The following is a 19,343-nucleotide window of genomic DNA, read 5'->3' as shown; positions in this document are numbered from 1 at the left end:
CATAATCCTAAAGCTAATTATACACACACAGATGTTGTGCTTTTAATATCGTAACATGATGATGACGATATTGCGGCAATTTTAATATGGCCGTTACAGCCCCAGTTCAAATGCTACTAAAACAAGCATGTTACCTCCTATTGAGAATCCTTACCAAGGAGTTTCCAAACTAATATCATTTTGTGTTCACATTGTTGCACCCTAACATAAAATTAGCACACTCACATTCTGTTAGACTAGCAAAAAAAAAAAAAAATGCACAGTCAGTGTTGTAACATTTTTTTTTAAATAACCACACAAGACAGTGTTATATAAACCCGAAAAAAAACTTGGATCTTAGTCAAATTTAAGGTACAGGTATATATAGCCTTTTCACATCACTACAGCTGTACATAAAACAGAAATAACGATCCAATCATAAGTACCCATACAAAATCTTTTCCATTCAATATACACAACAGTTTCCTTCACGTTGGCACTTCATACACAAGAGGTGCAGTTCCATTTCTTCTTGCTGCACATGTTGTTTGAAGCTGTTAAAGATGAAAGAACAGATATTTGAAGTGTCCTTTGACTTGGGGGCTAAAAATTCCCTAACATTACAAATATACCATTGCTTGAAGCATTGAGATGTTGATGAAACTATCACTAACTGATGTTAGCAAACATGAGGAAACATTTACAGTCCAAGAATTCAGAAATCATTCATGATTTTTGGGCTTCAAGCCACATGACGATGCCAAGGTAAAAACCTTGGTTTATTTAGGACAACGCTTTCTCATATCCATGTCAGTGTCCGTCTTATATAGTCAAGGGCAAATACAGACAATATTTACATTATTTACACTTGAATTAACGCACAGATTTCAGCGACTGTTCTGTAAATATCGGGGGCCGAGACATGCGTGACAGTGAGTATCTATTTCGTTCCACAGAAATGATCCGTCAAATATAGAGAGTCATGCAGGACAACTGACATGACGCTAGCACTGTTTTGTTACTTGGAGGTTCAGTGTCCATTGCCACCCTCCGACAGAATACGGCTTGGCTCGGTGAACTTAGCTGTAGCTATGTAGAACAAAGCAGGACCGGGCACCAGAGCCAACAGTGGCAGGTCCTGCTCCAGCTTGTCCAGGCGTGAGATAGAGATGATGCCATATGCGTGTAGCAACCAGTGACTGAACAGGACGACCAAGCGCTTCTTCTTAGCAACCAAGTTCTTAAAGGACTGTTTGGAGAGGGGCAGAACACAAAGGGAGAAAGAAAGGAAACCAGTTGATTTGAGCAACCATCGAAAGGCTAAATCATTCAGAAAAGCTCACTATGCACCTCTACTAGTCTAAACACGCCATTCTGATTGATATTGTGTTTGTGCAATATGAGTTAAGGAGCAAAATCCACCCGTTTTTAGCCATCTCAGGGGGCGGCCATTTTTTCACTTGCCGTCAACTGAAAATGACATAACAGTTGCTCAGGGCATAGGTAATGACCAATCACAGCTCACCTGTTTTCTGAAGCTGAGCCATGATTGGTTGTTACATGAGCAACTGTGATGTCATTTTCAGTCGGCAGAAAGTGACAAATGGCCGTCCCCTTAGATGGACAAAAACGGGTGGATTTTACTGCTTAACCCATATTCCACAAACACAATATTAATCAGAATGCCATGTTTAGACTAATGGGCTGCATTGAACAATTTTTTTAGGGTTGACTTCCCCTTGAAGTCCAACTTTTTTTCTTACATTACAACAATTGAGTAAATGAAGGACTGTCAATAAGTAATGGCATCTAATAATAAACATGGTATGTGTGTCTATACGCTTTTGGTTAGTGTCATGTAAAAAAAAAACAAAAAAAAAAAACTTCAAAACAAGATTTCTCATATTCCCCCAGATGTTTTTTTTTTGTTTTAGTTTTTCTTTGCCCTCCTGGGGGTTAAGATCAGAGGATGTCGTTGATATTTGTCAACTGTTGGTGTGTGAAGGCCGTTGAGACGTTTCTGTAATTAAGGGCTATACAAATAAATTTGACTTGACATGACACAAACACCTACTAATCCGGTAGAAAAAGCCGCAAAGTGTTTTATTCGTTAAGATAAATATGATGATCGTTATTATTTATGTTAACCACTCACTAATTTGCATGCATTCTTTTCACGTACTTTGCGCAGGCGCACTTGGCCACGTGTGCAACAGTCAGACATCTGAGGGTGAAGTGTTGGCGGTGTACATCAATGCCCAGTAAATCGTGTCAATATAATTCATGTGCATGCAAAGACATCGTTGGAATTATCCATAGTCTGTTTTAAGAACACTATTTGGTTTTGTGTGACGTTCTTCCACATGCCTGTCATTCTGACTCGATCGTGAAGTAAGCGTCAGTATGCGCAGTGCATCGGAGGTTGTGTGACTTGATGTGTGGGTTCAAGTAATGAAACAGGAAGCACCGTGTTAGCTGTCTAAATGTTGTTGATTTAAGGCTTAATTACACCAATCCAACGTTGGACGTCGGTAAGCGTCTGATTGCGCCGTCTGATTGATGTAGCGAACATGGTCGTAACACCTCGACCTCGTCAGGAAGTGTCTGGTGGGCGTTTCAGCATGTTGAATTGGCGTTGTGACATTTGGTCACTCTGATTGGCTGTTAGCTAGCGAATCAGTGCATACGGCATGAACGGGAAGTGACAAATGCGGATAAACAGTGAGCATGCCTTTGCTGATTTAATCTTCTTACAAGTACAAGAGTGAGGGTTGACTATGTAAGTATTTCACAATATTGTGTCAAGAACTTGAGGGTTTGCTTCGTGTGGGAAATATAGCTGAATGCATTGTTTACGTTTTTATAATCCGCCCACGGCCAATAGCTTTCCGGTTGTCACTTTCTAACCATGAGGAATAGTGACTACCGCCGCCGATGGTATGGAGGGGTATTACATCTTACGCATGTGCTGAAGGTACTTTAATGGACAGTGTCGCTGACTGTTGTTGCGGTGTATTTTTCCAGTGCGAGTGCCGACAGCCGGCCCTTCATGCGGTACTCGCATGAGTACGAGGAGATTGTCTTTGGTACTCACTAGTGGTCCAATGGACCACAAAATCACGGTTCGGATCGGTCATGGATTTTGAGTCACGGATCAGATCTTTTTTTTTTATAAGAGCAAAAAATAAATAAATAAAAAAAATTAAAGAAAGCTAAATAGAACTTTGTCTTAATTTATTTTATAAAACGCTTTCGCCCATTAAAAAAAACAAAAAACAAACAAAAAAAACAAAACTAATATCTAATATGGACCTTTAGGAGTTAAAAACACAATTTAACGCAATTTTGTAAGTGTATACATATATATATATATTCAAGGTATCCGACATTTTGAACTGAATGTTTTCTTACAAATATCAGGCAAACGTGTCGTTATAAATTAAATGAAAACAAACTTTTATTTTTTCAAAATAAAAAAGACTTGAAGTGCAATTCGAGGCACCTTTCTTAAAACATGGACAGCACATTACAAAGTAATCTAGGTCCACAATATAGAAAAAAAAAATTAAGCCAAGAGGCAGCTGTTGTACTAACAGCTAATGATAACTGCTGCTAGCCGCTAACGGCGGAGACTTGTGCCGTATCATACAGCGTAATTAACCAGCGGTTTGTTCGTGTCCTAAATTAGCGACTGAAAATTATTTCGAGACGCCGTTTTGTTGGTGTTAGTAGCAAGCGTTAAAACTGAAAACGGAAGTCAAGTTAGCCATTACGCTACCACATGGGCCAACTTCAAAGTAAAGGTTAACTAAGGCTATTGCATTGGCATTAATGACTCAATGTATTATTTGGTAAGCTTTATTTTGAAATTAGTGATCTTGAGGGTATTCAACTTTTTCTACTGAATGCAGACTAATCACGCTGCCTTATTGTGAACGCGCATTTTTTTTTTTTCAACAACCGTTCTGCGGATCGTGCCCATTCTGAACAGATGCTTAATCCTTGCCAATCAAAGATGATTCGTTCCACTGCACCACTAGTGTGTTTTTATTGTTTACTACCACTAGTGTGTACAGGACAGGTACGCAAATGCGTGTCATGAAGCAAATGACGGTACGCATCGGTGATTTCTGTTGCGCATGCGTACCAGTTATGTGCACCCCTTGTGCGTGTGCGTGTATATGTATGTATATATATATATATATATATATATATATATATATATATATATATATATATATATATATACATGTACGTATGTACATGTATATACATGTACATATGTACATGTATATACATGTACATATGTACATGTATATACATGTACATATGTACATGTATATACATGTACATATGTACATGTATATACATGTACATATGTACATGTATATACATGTACATATGTACATATGTATATACATGTACATATGTACATACATACACGTACATATGTACATACATACACACATACGTACATACATATACACATATATATATATATATATATATATATATATATATATATATATATATATATATATATATATATATATATATATATATATATATATATATATATATATATATATATATATATATATGTCAGTAGGACGGTAGGAATAGTCTTACCTGTATCTCAGAGGCAGACATGTACACAGCCAGAGTGACGAGAGATAGGACGAGTATTATATAGGGAAACGCATAATCTGAAACAAACAAATGTCCATGTAAGGTAAATTAAGAGAAGATGATTTGAGTGATGGTCAAAATCATGCGAGGAAGAGCAGAAGACCATACTCACAGAGCAGTCCTCCTCCAACAGCCTGCAGTACAGTGAGGATGGGGAAGAAGTACAGAGCAGCGTAGATGCTCTTAAATCGATCAGATTTGCCCAGACCACATGCTATCTTTTTAACCAACAAAGGGCGGAGTAGCATCATCAGCACCAAGCAGAAGGCGTAATAGATTAACACAATGGTATAGCTGAGAAAGAGAAGAATTGAGAATAAACCCAATTAGACCTTCAATGTACTTTTTTTTTACTAAGATGTTTTGCACGTTCTTTGCAAATTGAGGAAATTACATCCACTCACACATTTTTGTCAACTACCTCCACTACCGGTAGTTCTCCACTTGTGCAGTAAAGGTGCTTATTTCTCAAAGGATTTGTAGTTATTTTTCCTTCTCCGATTTATGAGGTAACGGAGCGGAAAGAGCTGCTGTACGTCATGGTCCTAGTAACCTAGATATCTGTCTCAATAACAAGCCTATAGTATTTATTTCTCCATCTGCAGACACGCAAACATTTGTAGCTGGTTGCACACTCTCATTTCAAGACAGTGTTTTACTAATATATTAACATTGCCTGGAATTTGTCAAAGAGTGGTGGGAGGCGTTCTTGTAAATGTGATATTATATTGGAACATTTTTACACATCTTTTCTTTGCCAAGCAGCAGTACCCAAAAAATTTCCAAACAACGGGAGCGGTCATGTCAATTTACCTGCACTGATGATTCAAAATAGAAAAAGGAAATAAAAATAAAAACAAACAGCTACGGTTGTCACTATTGATTATTTTAAGAATGGATTATTCCATATATTAATCGGGTAAAATTTTATTTTGCATTAAAGAGTGAAAAACATCCTCAGTTAGTGTTTATTAAGCGGCAGTGTTTATTAACGAATTAGTGTTTATTTGGTATTGTTTAGTGATTGAAAAAAAGCAACTAAACAACAATGAAGTAATAGCGCATGAGAGGGATTGATGTACTCGTATTGATGAAGCACAAAAGACAATCAGAGTCTGCTTTCATGAAGGACTACAAAAATCTGAGAATAATTACTGTTGAGTGGCTGAAATCAGAGGATTTGGACAAGTGAAGTGAAAAAATGTCTCCAGACGATTACTCTATTATCAAAACAGTTGTCAATTAATTTGATGATTGATTAATTGAATGAGGTTTTCACGGTTTTGAAACTGACTTTTTAAAACTGTGGTATACTGTACATTGAAAATGGTTAGTGGCCCATGCCGATTTTGGAGTTGACCTAAGGATTGGCTTTTGTTTGTACACACTATTTAGAGTGATACTTATTATACACTTTATGATTGATTGATTGAACAAACTTACTACAAGATGAAAAATAAAAATTGGAAGACAGAAAATTCATCAATCAATGTCATAGTTCAACGCGATTTACATATTCCAAGAGACAAGGTAGAAGTACAAAACGTATCTTGTCCTAACCCTTGTTCTCTATACATTTCTCATAGAAAATTATTACACTAGTATCTTATTTATATACAAAAGGATCCCAAAGTAGAAACAAAAACAAACGAAACAAAACACGCTCCACTCGAACACAAGTGTGGCTTGTGAAGTCTTTCAAATGTGCATGCTATTTATACAAAAACAAACAAAATCCTTTTTCTATACAGTATGTGCACTGATAATCTTATCAATGAAGTACAGTCATAACAGATTCACATATAGTAATTTGACATGAGTGTATATACTTCATTCATATTTATGTCTGCTTTATATGTTTTTGTATTTTTGAACTTCCTTTTGAATCCAGCAAGTAGCACCTTATATCACACCTTATTGTGAAGCATACCTTCATTGTCTGACAGACATTGAAATATTACCAGTATGAAATAATACAATTGCTGGTCGTATCAATAGTATTTAAATTCATGTTTTTCTGCAAAAAAAGAAATGCTTTTAGTAAAAAATAGTATGTGGTGGTTTGAGAAGGAAGATTTGTGGTCAGGACTTACAGTGGGTAAACGGCCTCCTGGGTGCAGTGTAAAGTGTTGATGTAGTCTGGGCTGGGATTATACAGCATGGTGTACCAGTCTGACAGCATCTGGACTCGACAGGAGTTGATACCAAGCATCCCTATTGGCTCTGTGACCAAGAGCGTAACCACAGCAGACACACTGCACTCCAACAAGGCTGTGATGTGCTGCAGCAAAGCACTGGAACTGATAGCAGAAAATGTAAGACATTATTTATTAATGGTTAGGCATCCCCAAAAACAATGCAGCATTCGGAACCTCTGAGATTAAAGACAATCTTTTCCGTGATGTTGATCAACCTGCTTTTAGTGGGATTTCAAAGTTGTTGTTGTTGTCCTTTCGGCTTGTCCCGTCGCCACAGCGAATCAAGTGAACGCACGATTCACATCTTTTCGATTCACGATTTTTTGGCAAAGCATTTTATGCCGGATGCCCTTCCTGACACAACCCTATTAGTAGGCAACACACACAGACACCATTACTGAGCGGGAATTGATCCCATGCTGCCGGCACACAACTCGGGTGTACCACTACACTATCAGTGACTCAGCGACAAGTGATTCCCACGAAGGAAGGAAGCCCACTCTGCACAATAATATGTGCAGTCAATGCAGACTTCAAAACCGATGGGTCAACAAATGTAAGTGCCCTGAGAGCATCATACTTGGTGGCTAACCGCTTCGCTAAGGCTAAAAAGTCATTCAATATTGATGGGGGAAAAAAACAAAAAAAAAACAATCATGGCTCAGCTTCAGAAAACAGGTGAGCTGTGATTGGTGAGCGACTGTGATGTAATTTTCAGTCGACAGAAGTGACAAAATGGCCACCACACTGGATGACTAAAAACAGGTGGATTTAGCTACTTAACTCATATTCCACAAATGAAATATTAATCGGAATGCCATGTTTAGACTAGTGAAGGCACATAGAACATATTATTCCAAAGAAAGATTTTTTGGGGGTTGTCTTCCGCTTTGAAAAAAAATAAAATAAAATAAAAAATTTAGGTATACTCAACAAGAAGCCTTTTGGATAAATGTGACTTCTGAGTTTTGTAATGTTACATGTGGAGTCCTGCGGGGATCGGTACTTTGCCCTTTTGTTGTTTATCATCTACGTGCTTCAGTTTGGCGATATTGTTATGTAAACATAACAGTTTTCATTGTTATGCTGATGATACCCAATATATATGCCATTACAAATAACAAATCCACGCAATTGCTATCATCTAGAGTCGTGCCTTACAGTCTTTCCATTTTTTGCTTCTCAACCCCAAATAAATAAGAGTTACTACTGGTACCTATTTATGGACATAACTCTGAGTCTTGATAAATGTACTCTTACCCAAAGTGATTCAGCAAAAAATCTTGGTGTTATCTTTGACTCAATTCTCTCTTCTCAAAATCACATTAATTTCACCTTCGCATTATCACTAAGGTCCGTCCCATTCCATCTTCAAGTGATGAAGAAATAATTCACGTATTTGTCATGCATCGCCTTGATTATTGCAACATATTGCTCTCTGGTCTTCCTATGTCTGGTATTAAAAGTCTGGAGTTGGTACAAAATGCTGCAGCTAGACTCCTGACATGGACAAGAAAGTTCAATCATATGACCCCGATACTAGCCAACTAGCATTGGCTCCCAGTCCACTTGAGAAGTGATTTCATGACTTTGCTACTTACTCATGAATTACACGGCCTAGCACCTTCCTATCTCTTTGATTTAGTGGTACCATATGTTCCGTCCCAAACTCTTCATTCACAACACACTGGTGTTTTAGTGATCCCGAGAGACAACAATAAGACTGCAGGTTCTAGAGCATTTTCCATTCTGGCGCCAGTGCTCTGGAATACCATACCGATGAAAATTAGAGCCACTACCTCAGCAGAAATGTTTAAAACCCTAATTAAAACCTATTTGTATAAACTTGCATTTAATTGAACTACATGTTGGCCTGTTTGACTGCCACTTCCTCTGTAAGGCATTTCCCCTCCTCCCAGGTATGGAGAGAGGGCTAGGTGACGATGACCAATTTGAATGTAGATTTCTTCATTGAGGTCACTGATAGTGTAGTGGTATACACGCCTGAGTTGTGTGCGGGCAGCGTGGGATCGATTCCCGCTCAGTGACGGTGTCTGTGTGTGCCCTGCGACTGGCTGGCGACCCGTTCGGGGTGTAATCTGCCTTTCGCCCATTGTCGGCTGGGATAGGCTCCAGCAATTCCCCGCGACCCTGTACAGGATAAGCGGTTTGGAAGATGACATGACATTTCTTCATTGATCAACCAGGGTGGGTTTTGAGGAAGCCCCGCCTCTCTGCAGCGCTTCATCTCATAATCTTACATTACTCTAACGTTGTATAGCACCATATTGTGTTCAAAATTGCTAACTTGACATCCATTGCGGCCCAATGGTTAAGATTAAGGTATGTTGTTAATATTTGTCTGTGTGCGTGTGGTGCCCTTAGAGACTTTTCTGTGATTAAGTGCTATATAAATAAAATTTCCTTGACATGAAAGTCAGGCCAAGAGAGAATCTAGACAGACATACTGTAATCTTGTTGTTAATTTGCTCAGTTTGTAGCAAGTTTTCCATTTAAGCAATTAGGCATTTTAAACTAATGCTCACCTCTTCTTACCGGAATACCACTCAATGAAGAACCAGTGAAGCATGAGAGGTAGCATGGCCATGAACCCGAGATAGAGCCAATCATAAAGTTGAGGGGACTCAGTGCAGCGTTCACACACTTTCTGGTGGTTGGCCCGCTCTCCACGAGGACAAACCTGCAGTTGATAAAAAACGACAGTTACGTATGAAACTATGGTTCCATGAGTTCTGAATGACCGCCAGCACTAAACCAACAATACCAACATGCATACCAACAAACATCGGTGAGCACCGGGTGACCCAAGGCGGGTATAAAAGGCCGTGGTACACGGAAGACAGTCCCGCAGAACCTTTTCCAAAACCTCATCAGTCATATTTTGGTGAATTTAATATTTTTTCAAAAATCTATACTATTCCACACCACTACCCTTTGACTGACTGACTCTCTCTATATGTATCTATATCTATATATATATATATATCTATATATATACATATCTATATATATACATATCTATATATATACATATATATATATACATATCTATATATATACATATATATATATATATATATATATATATATATATATATATATATATATATATATATCTCCCCAAATATACGGCACATGTTCTAACAAATTTGCAGCAATTTTTTATGACATATTACTTGGGTTTGTAAAACAAATATGTGCCTAGCAGTAGCAGGTCCAAAAGTGCTGCTTAGATACAGCTTGTTTGACTATTAATCCACAAATGCCTTTAACTCATTCAGTGCCAAGGACATATTTATATGTCTTTACATATAAATATGTCTTTGGGATTGAATGAGTTAATCAATCAATATTTATTAAACTCATTCACTGCCAAGGAGATATTTATTTGTCTTTTCACAGTCCAGCCATTCAATCCCAGGAATTTATTTATATATATTTTTATATCTTTTTCAAACGATTGGGTAAAAGAGGGTCTGAAAATGTCTGGCACTGAATGAGTTAAGTTCGTTAAGGAAAAAACAAAAATGTTTTCAAGTAGGTTTATACTTACACCACAGTCTCGTTCCACTGACCCATTGTGCATGATTCTGCCACAGTACAGGCCTGGGCATGTTGCACTCATGGCCACAGCTGCTAAGGATGGATGGAGGTATTTTACTGATTATGAATTCAAAATTCAAAATGTTAATCCATGGTTCATACATTAACTTTGAATAAGTACTTGGGAAACATAAGTGTGTTGCAGCATTAAACACACACACACACCACAAATACCAGTGTTGGGGGTAACGCAGTACAATAATACATTACATTTAGGCAGTAACGACGTAATGTAGCGCGTTAAATTACTTTTTCAAAAATCGAGGATTAATTTATTTAATAATGATTTCAAGACCTTAAAAGGAAAATGCAAAATTTGCTGCCATACTCAAGCTGGAAAAGTTAACTTATGAGCATATTTAACTATATAGTGTGGTCTATAATATTAAATGTTTCGACTCTATGGGCAAAAAACTTATTGTTTGTGACAATAACCACTGTCACGGTTTCATAAAATAAAATGCAAATCATAGCAGGAACAAACCTAAGTAAAACGAAGAATAAACTGCAAAAAAAATTAAGTTACTGTGCTTACTTTTTAGATATGATTTAATGAACTTAGTGCCATCAATTGCCATATGTAAAACGTAGTGATTCTGATTGGCTGTTCGCAATCAAAATGCAAATCATCTGCCGGTGACAAATGACATCATGCTACGGCACCATCAATCGGACAAACTACAATAGACGCCATTATTAGAGTCTGATGCGCTCATTTCTGATTTACTTGTTTTTTCCAGATCACCTCGTAACTTTGTCACCATGTAGTAGAAGAAAATTAGAACTAACTGAGCTTTCAATTATTATAAATAGAAAAAATAATAATGAAAAAGGAAAATACTTTTAGTCAGGTCAGTTTTGACTTGATCAATACATATTTTTGCTTTTATTACACATGCCCTGTCTGTGTGTTTCTATCTATCTATCTATCTTGTTAGACCAATTATCAATTATATGTTATGCATCACTATTATTTGTGTGTAAATGGCAAATGAACTGTCACTTGTATAGCGCTTTTCTACCTTTGGTACTCAAAGCGCTTCACACTGTACCTCATCTACCTCCTGATGACGCAGCATCGGGAGCAACTGGGGGTTATATCTTGCTCAAGGATACTTCAACATGGTCACAATGGCCGGGGATTGAACCCACAACCTGCCGGTTGGGAAAGGACCACTCTACCACTGAGCCACGACGCCCCCAGTGTGTAAATTAATTTGAGAATAATGATCATTTCATTTGAGGTTTACAGTCTGGTTATTTATTTACTGGACAAAATATCAGTTCCAATATCTATATTTAATAAATCTTATTGATTCAAATATTGATCAAAGGTAGTGATGTCCCACAACACCATAGAGTCGAAACATTTAATATTATAGACCACACTATATAGTTAAATATGCTCATAAGTTAACTTTACCAGCTTGAGTATGTCAGCAAATTTTGCATTTTTCTTTTAAGGTCTTGAAATCATTATTAAATAAATTAATTCCCGATTTTTGAAAAAGTAACTTAAAAGTAACTCAAACTTGAGTAACGCATTACTCCACCAATAGAGTAATATTGTAAAGAAACATATTACTTTCACATGCAAGTAACTAGTAATATGTAATGTATTACATTTTGTAAGTAACTTGGCCAACACTGACAAATACCTACATTACAGTTTAACTGTAAATTGCGGATGTCTCATATATGGACAAAAGCGAACAACTTTTGAGTTTTAAATGAAAATGTTTCATTACGACTAGTACGACTACTACGGTCCATGTCTCTTTTGGTCATTGGATGTTACGTTTGAAACAAGATATTAAAAATTGAAAAACGACTCGTTATTTGATTTTCGTTTTAATGTCAAAATACCAAAATTGAAATACAGCTTTATTTTCTAGTTTGGTGCCTGGAACGAGTAGGAAAATGTCTAAAAACAGTTTGATGTTAAATTTTTAATTATAAAACGAAAATAGAATATATCACGAGACACAACTCGAAATACGGCTCATATATTAGTTTTAGATACCCGGAAGTTGTCACCGAAAGCATTTCTCCTAGTGACCAGGAGATGGCGACAGTGTAGTGCCTGAAGACGATATCGTGAACTGTAATGTAACCTGGAGAAAATTATTGGTATCCTCTGTTAAAAAAAAATAAAAATAATAATAATAATAATAATAATAACAATAATAATAACAATAATACAGTATAAGAAAAGTAACAAAAACAAATAAAACTTTAATGAAAACTAACTAATGAAAATCAGAAATAGCTTTTGAATTATGGTTGAACAGCTTTATTTTAAAAATGATCATAAACTCCTGAAACAGGCCTGGACACTGGTAGTCCGAGAAAAGATTGAAAATAATTTGACCATATGGTCGTGTTCAACCAATGGGTCATCGAATTAGTATCACAGATGCCTTCCAACTTGTAAGAAGTCAGTTGGCCAACGTTTTCGGGCATACACACTCCATTACAACCATGGGGAAAGACCAAGATTCTTGCGTGGATGATGAAGGATCCAACAGTGATAACGTACAATATGCGCCACTACCCAAATAAATAAATACATTTTTATAAATATGCATGTATGTACTGTATGTATGTATGTATGTATGTATGTATGTATGCTTTCATGGAGGACTAACGAAATCATAATGTATTCATTCACATTTGACTGTAAATCAGAGAATTTCGACTCTTAATTTTAGGGGGAAAAAAATGCCAACCACTCCAACCCCACCGTTACTGTTTTGTGTGCAAAAAGCTTGTGGCAACAATGATGTTTTACTTTTTGTTGTTTAGACTAGTGAAGGCACATAGAACATATTATTCCAAAGAAAGATTTTTGGGGGGGTTGTTGTTTCCCATTCTGCAATACATTATCTTGAGGCTTGTGCTTCACTGTGTTAAACCTCATGGCCGTTGTGCACTTTAAATGCATGCCCCCCTTTAAGGGAATGGTTAAGAAAGATCAGTTGAGATCAAGAGTTCTGAAAACATTGAGATTTAAAAAAAAAAAAATGTCATACATATGAATAAGCTTAAATCTTAGGTGTCTCACTTTGCTCTAAGAAGCAATTTTATGCTGTGGATGGAGTATGTGAGTTGGACCACCTTCTCACGTCAGGATTTCCTTAATTGTTTGTTTCACTTAAAATAAAATAAGAACAGCTCCCAGCAATAGATCCACTTACATCACTGGAGATCCAAACATTACTTGAGATTTTTTTTATTTATTTGTGGCCACATTCTTAATATACCTAGTCTGTTCTTATCTTTAGCCTGCAATGGCAGCTTTTCCACAATGTTTTAGTAGCTTATTGCCAGCCTAAAAGAAAATACAATCTTATTTATGTGTCACCATAGACTTTAACCTCCCTCATTTTTGTCCAGGCCCGTTTCATGAGTTAATTTTTTAAAGATAAACCTGCTGAACCACAATCCAAAAGCAATGTCTGATTTTCAATTCTTGATTTTAATTAACTTGTCATTTATCTATTATTATTATAATTATTATTATTATTATTATTATTATTATTATTATTATTATTATTATTTTTAACAGAAGGGAACCAACAATTTTCTCCAAGTGTAGCGTTTGTGGAATGAGGCTGGAGATGGAGAATTACAGTACATATCGCCATCTTCTGGTCAGCATGAGAAATGCTGTCAGTGACAACTTCCGGGAATCTAAAACAGATATACGAGCCGTATTTCGATTTGTGTCACGTGCTGTATTCTATTTTCGTTTTAGAATTAAAAATGGAAAACAAAACAGTTTTTTAGCCTTTTCCTTACTCGGTCCAGACAACAAAATAGAAAATTAAGATGTATCTCAATTTTGGTGTTAGTATTTTAAAAAGAAATTCAAATAACGAGTCGTTTTTCCATTTTTCATATCTGCTTCCAAACATAATATCCAATGACAAAAAGAGACACGGACCCTACTACCTACTATCGATTCTATTCCTATAGCCTGTGGCAGTGAGGCCAACTGCCAAAGTGCAAAGCAACACGTTCACAAAATCAAGAACACCATACACATCTTTCGTCCTAATCGCTAACTGCATTGTTTCAATAATAAAGAACATTACATTACCATACTCTTGAGTGAATGTATGAATGTAGTTCGTAGATAAGAGACACCACCTAATACATAATTTCATACGATTTAGCGTCTAGCACAGCGATCATTATAATAAGTGTAACAGCAAACTATATTGTATAGTTAGAGTCTGATCAAAACGGCATACATAATCGTTTGACTGGTATTGAGAAAACACACTAACCTATCATGGCAAACAATTCAACGCCTCCGTTGTTGAGGTAGATGGTTTGGAGACGTCCACAAAACGGAAACAGTTTTCAGTCACCGTCCGCTGCCATACGTAGCCCTTTTCACGTAGACACCACCTTCAGCGGGTTTTCCGCTTGCTGCGATACGTCAGTGCTTCCGCCATATTAGATGTGGTAGTGAGGCCACAAAATTACCATTCACTCACACGCGCTCACACACACACGTATATATTTTGGAAACGGCAACTTTCTTTTGGTAACAATTACTAGTACGGAAAGCAGTTGAGACATGAATCTGGCTTTGACTTAAAAGCTGTGAATATGGGCTCATGCGCCATTTACATGTGTGGATAGACTATTTTGTCTGCAATTATATACGATTCATCACAATATTACTTTCAGAGTCTTGAAAAAACAACAACAACACAATTGTTCGTATTGTCCCATGCCAGAATGTTTTGCAGCTGGATTCTTGAAGTCAGCGAGTCCCAAAGGTCATCCCAGAATGTCAGTATAAATGCATCGATAAAACTTTAGTTTCAATGTCTTTCTCACAAAAAACACTGTTGTTTTGTTCAGTATTAAAGCTTTTTCCAAGAAGTTCACTGGAGGGATAGTTTTAATTTAGATTCTTCTTCTTCTTCCAATTCTTTTGTTCAAATATTTGCATATTGCGAAGCTCGGAGCCAGCAGACTCACCAGGTCCATGTTCTCAATCTGGTGCTTGATATCTTGAGGAATTGCTGAAAAAATCTTGTTAAATTCTGATCTTCGACATGTTGTGAAGGACCCCCACAAAAAAAAAATGAATGAGTTTCTCTGATCATCCACGAGATGGCGTAGTGGTGTAATCACATAACTTTATCCATCCGATACTGCAAAAGATAAGAATTTATCTGTTGTTCCATATTGGGGTTTGATGTCGTGTAAAATGTGTGCTAGAACATACATTTCCATCTTAGTAGGACTTGTTTATAAAAGGACGATAATTTAAGTGGCAGTTTATCAGCATTAAAATCACACCTAAGGACAAATTCAATACATCCCTTTTTTAGTTAATCCTTTGGGAAATAGAACCAAATGCTTTTTTTTTTTTTTTTTTTTAATTATTTTTAGTACAGTTTTTAAACATACAAAGTCAATTGCCCGAACCCCGCCTTCTTTATATTCTTTTACAATTTCTGATTTTTTGATGAAGTCGACTTTGTTTTTTTCCAGATAAAATGGAACTTTAGTTTGTTTATTGCTTTTATTGTTTTATTTGATCATAGCCGGTATGTTGGATAAATACACTTTGCTAAAGATTCTTATTTAGTTAAATATGTTCTTCCAAAAACAAGTAGATTTCGTTGTAGCCAATGATTCAATTTGGATTTACACTGATTAATTTTTGCTTGTATATTTAATTACTCAGTTGAAGGTGCATCTTTAGTTGGTTTAATGTCCAGCTATTTCAGACAAGATTGATTTGGAATATTTTTTTAACATCATGGCCAAGATTTCATCCGCCATATGAATAGGAAAGGTGAAATATTACATCCTTCTTTCACTCCCCTATTTACGTATAAGAATTGGTGTAGTACCAGTTGAAAGTATCCCTGTACTTGTAGTATCTGTATAAAATGTTTCAATTATCCAACAAAATGTCAGTCCAAAGCCATATGCACTTCAAAAATAAATTTGTGTTCCAATTTATTAAAAACCTTCTGGAAGTCAAGGAATAGAATGAATACTTGATCTTCTATTTCATCATTATAGTCTAAGAGGTGTGAACGTGAGTGTGAATGGTTGTTTGTGCCCTGCAATTGGCTGGTGACCGGTTCAGGGTTGAAGCACCCTATAATGTAATAATTTCCTGAAAATGTAATAATGGCTGAAAATGTAGTAAAATTTGCACTTAACTCAATCAAATTTGTAATACATACATATAATAAAGATAATAATTACAAAAATAATAATTATATATATGAATAATTGTATACATTCAACTTGCCCCTGTGGAGCCAGGTTGAACCAGGAGCATGTGGGAATCAAAACTACAAGATGACATAGCGCCGCAAACATATAACCCACATAACCCTCAGGGGCCCTGCGAGGTGAATTGTTGGGCGAAACCAGATTATAGATTCGCTTTATGTTCCAGCTGAGAAAACAAATTACTTGACCCCTTTATATTAGGCATGCTTGCAGGATAAATGAGAAAAACATAAAGATGAGTCCCTATCTGACTACAAAACTAAAACTGAGCCCTAAATCCCTGTGATGATCTACCGAACTTGGCGAGATAGCACAACTGTCCTGTGACATCCGACTGTACCGTGGATAAGCTTCTAAACTATGCTCTTAACAGGCCCCAATCAAGGCGAACCATGACATAAAATGGATAAATATTTAAGTTGAATTATTTGCATACAATTGGAAAAAGAAAACAAACCAAAGAACTCCCACCTTATTATTACTTTCCTCCACCATGTTCCACCTCCCTTCCTTTTCCTCCAACCAAGAAGAGATAAACTAAATTACAACTTAGGCACTCGGCCTGAACAACAAAAAGTAAATTGTCCATATTCTTTATCAGGCTTAATGACATGGACAATGAAAACAAATAGGAAAGTCAGCAGTGGCGATGATTGCAACGGGCCGCTGTCCCTCACATGATACGGAACCTTTTATTCCGACCGAGTATTGAGTAGGTGCTGTCCCCCGTCGATTTCCTCCACTCTCTGGTCGGGCAAGGTTACTGCCGCTTTTAACACAACGATCTCACTTTCGGCGGAAGTCATCCTGTCAGCAGCGTATGTATTCAGGCCGTACTCTAACTCGCCAAGACGGGTCTCCTGCATCGCCACATCTTCCCTGAAGCGCGTCTTTTAGTATTCAAATCAGCTGTGCTCGACTCTATCTTTGCCAAAATCCTACTTTTACTGCTTGCAATGGCAGCAGATACAGTGGGTGCGGAAGGCATTCAGACCCCTTGAAATGTTTCACTTTGTGTGTCATTGTAGTCATTTGCAAAAATCACAAAAGTTCATTTTATTTCTCATTAATGTACACTCAGCACCCCATCTTGACAGAAAAAAACTGAAATGTAGAAATGTTTGCAAATTTATGAAAAACGAAAAACTGAAATATCATTACATATTATATATTAATACATTATATATACATGACATATCATCACATCATATCTTCCTGGAGATGGTTCTGCTCCCTGATTGAAGTCCAGCTGTGAACTGATTAGACTTGATTAGGAAAGGCACACACCTGTCTATATAAGACCTTACGGTTCACAGTGCATGTCAGACTAAATGAAAATCCTGAGGTCGAAGGAAGTGCCCAAGGAGATCAGAGACAGATATTGTGGCAAGGCACAGATCTGGCCAAGGTTGCAAAATAATTTCTGCAGCACTCAAGGTTCCTAGGAGCACAGTGGCCTCCATAATCCTCAAATGGAAGAAATTTGGCAAGACCACAACTCTTCCTCAACCTGGCCGTGCAGCCAAACTGAGCAATCGTGGGAGAAGAGCCTTGGTGAGAGAGGTGAAGAAGAACCCAAAGATTACTGTGGCTGAGCTCCAGAGATGATGTCGGGATATGGGAGAAAGTTAGATAAAAATCAACTATCATTGAAGCCCTCCACCAGTCGGGGTTTTATGGCAGAGTGGCCCGACGGAAGCCTCTCCTCAGTGCAAGACACATGAAAGCCCGCATAGAGTTTGCCCAAAATACACACGAAGGACTCCCAGACTATGAGATGCAAGATTCTCTGGTCCGATGAGACCAAGAATGAACTTTTTGGTGTTTACTCTACGCGGTATGTGTGGAGAAAACCAGGCACTGCTCATCACCTGCCCAATACAATCCCTACAGTGAAATATGGTGGTGGGAGCATCATGTTGTCGGTGTGTTTTACAACTGCATGGACAGGACGACTGGTTTCAATTGAAGGAAAGATGAATGCAGCCAAGTACAGAAATATCCTGGAAGAAAACCTCTTCGAGAGTGCTCAGGACCTCAAACTGTGACGAAGGTTCACCTTTCACCAGGAAAATGGAGTGGCTTCAGAACAACTCTGTGACCGTTCTTGACTGGCCGAGCCAGAGCCCTGACCTAAACCTGATTGGGCATCTCTGGAGTGACCTGAAAATGGCTGTCCACCAACGTTCACAATCCAACCTGACAGAACTGGAGAGAATCTGCAAGGAAGAATGGCAGAGGATCCCCAAATCCAAGTTTGAAAAACTTGTATCATTCCCAAGAAGACTCATGGCTGTACTAGCTCAAAAGGTTGGCTTCTACTCAATAAAATGTGTCAGGGTCTGAATACTTATGACCATATATTTCAATTTTTCTTTTTTAATAAATTTGCAAAAAATTCTACATTTCAGATTTTTTTTGTCAGTCAAGATGGGGTGCTGAGTGTACATTAACGAGAAATAAAATTAACTTTTTTGGCGACCCTTGTGAGGATAAGCGGTATCGATAATGGATGGATGGATGATTTTGGCAAATGGTTGCAATGACACAGAAAGTGAACATTTTCAAGGGGTCTGA

General features: G+C 37.2%; 1 protein-coding gene across 2 annotated transcripts; it reads right to left on the bottom strand.

Moving 5' to 3' along the window:
- Positions 1-263: 263 nt before the first annotated feature.
- jkamp (jnk1/mapk8 associated membrane protein) lies at positions 264-14,933 on the bottom strand. Of its 2 annotated transcripts, none has more exons than XM_086049312.1 (7): positions 14,783-14,933; positions 10,441-10,523; positions 9,413-9,567; positions 6,762-6,968; positions 4,781-4,962; positions 4,609-4,685; positions 264-1,228 (listed from the first exon to the last, which is right to left on the bottom strand). In XM_086049312.1, the coding sequence occupies exons 1-7, from the start codon at positions 14,787-14,789 to the stop codon at positions 1,010-1,012; spliced, it is 930 nt and encodes a 309-aa protein (XP_085905438.1). In that variant the 5' UTR covers positions 14,790-14,933; the 3' UTR covers positions 264-1,009. The 2 variants fall into 2 exon arrangements, with proteins under 2 accessions (XP_085905438.1, XP_085905439.1); XM_086049313.1 differs by having other exon boundaries at positions 10,441-10,520; positions 14,783-14,931.
- Positions 14,934-19,343: the final 4,410 nt, after the last annotated feature.

This window comes from Filicampus tigris, chromosome 13, assembly GCF_054856515.1.
Source record: "Filicampus tigris isolate MCC_2025a chromosome 13, RoL_Ftig_1.0, whole genome shotgun sequence".
NCBI classification, from domain to species: domain Eukaryota; kingdom Metazoa; phylum Chordata; class Actinopteri; order Syngnathiformes; family Syngnathidae; genus Filicampus; species Filicampus tigris.
The sequence above is the reverse complement of the archived record's forward strand: the minus strand, read 5'-3'. Positions and strand labels throughout refer to the sequence as shown.

Excerpts from the sequence above, each read along its gene's own strand:
- jkamp (XM_086049312.1), bottom strand. Across the intron at positions 9,568-10,440 it reads CAGTGGAACGAGACTGTGGT|GTTTGTCCTCGTGGAGAGCG; the intron begins GTAAGTATAAAC and ends TATCAACTGCAG. Across the intron at positions 6,969-9,412 it reads TGGTATTCCGGTAAGAAGAG|TTCCAGTGCTTTGCTGCAGC; the intron begins GTGAGCATTAGT and ends TTCTGCTATCAG.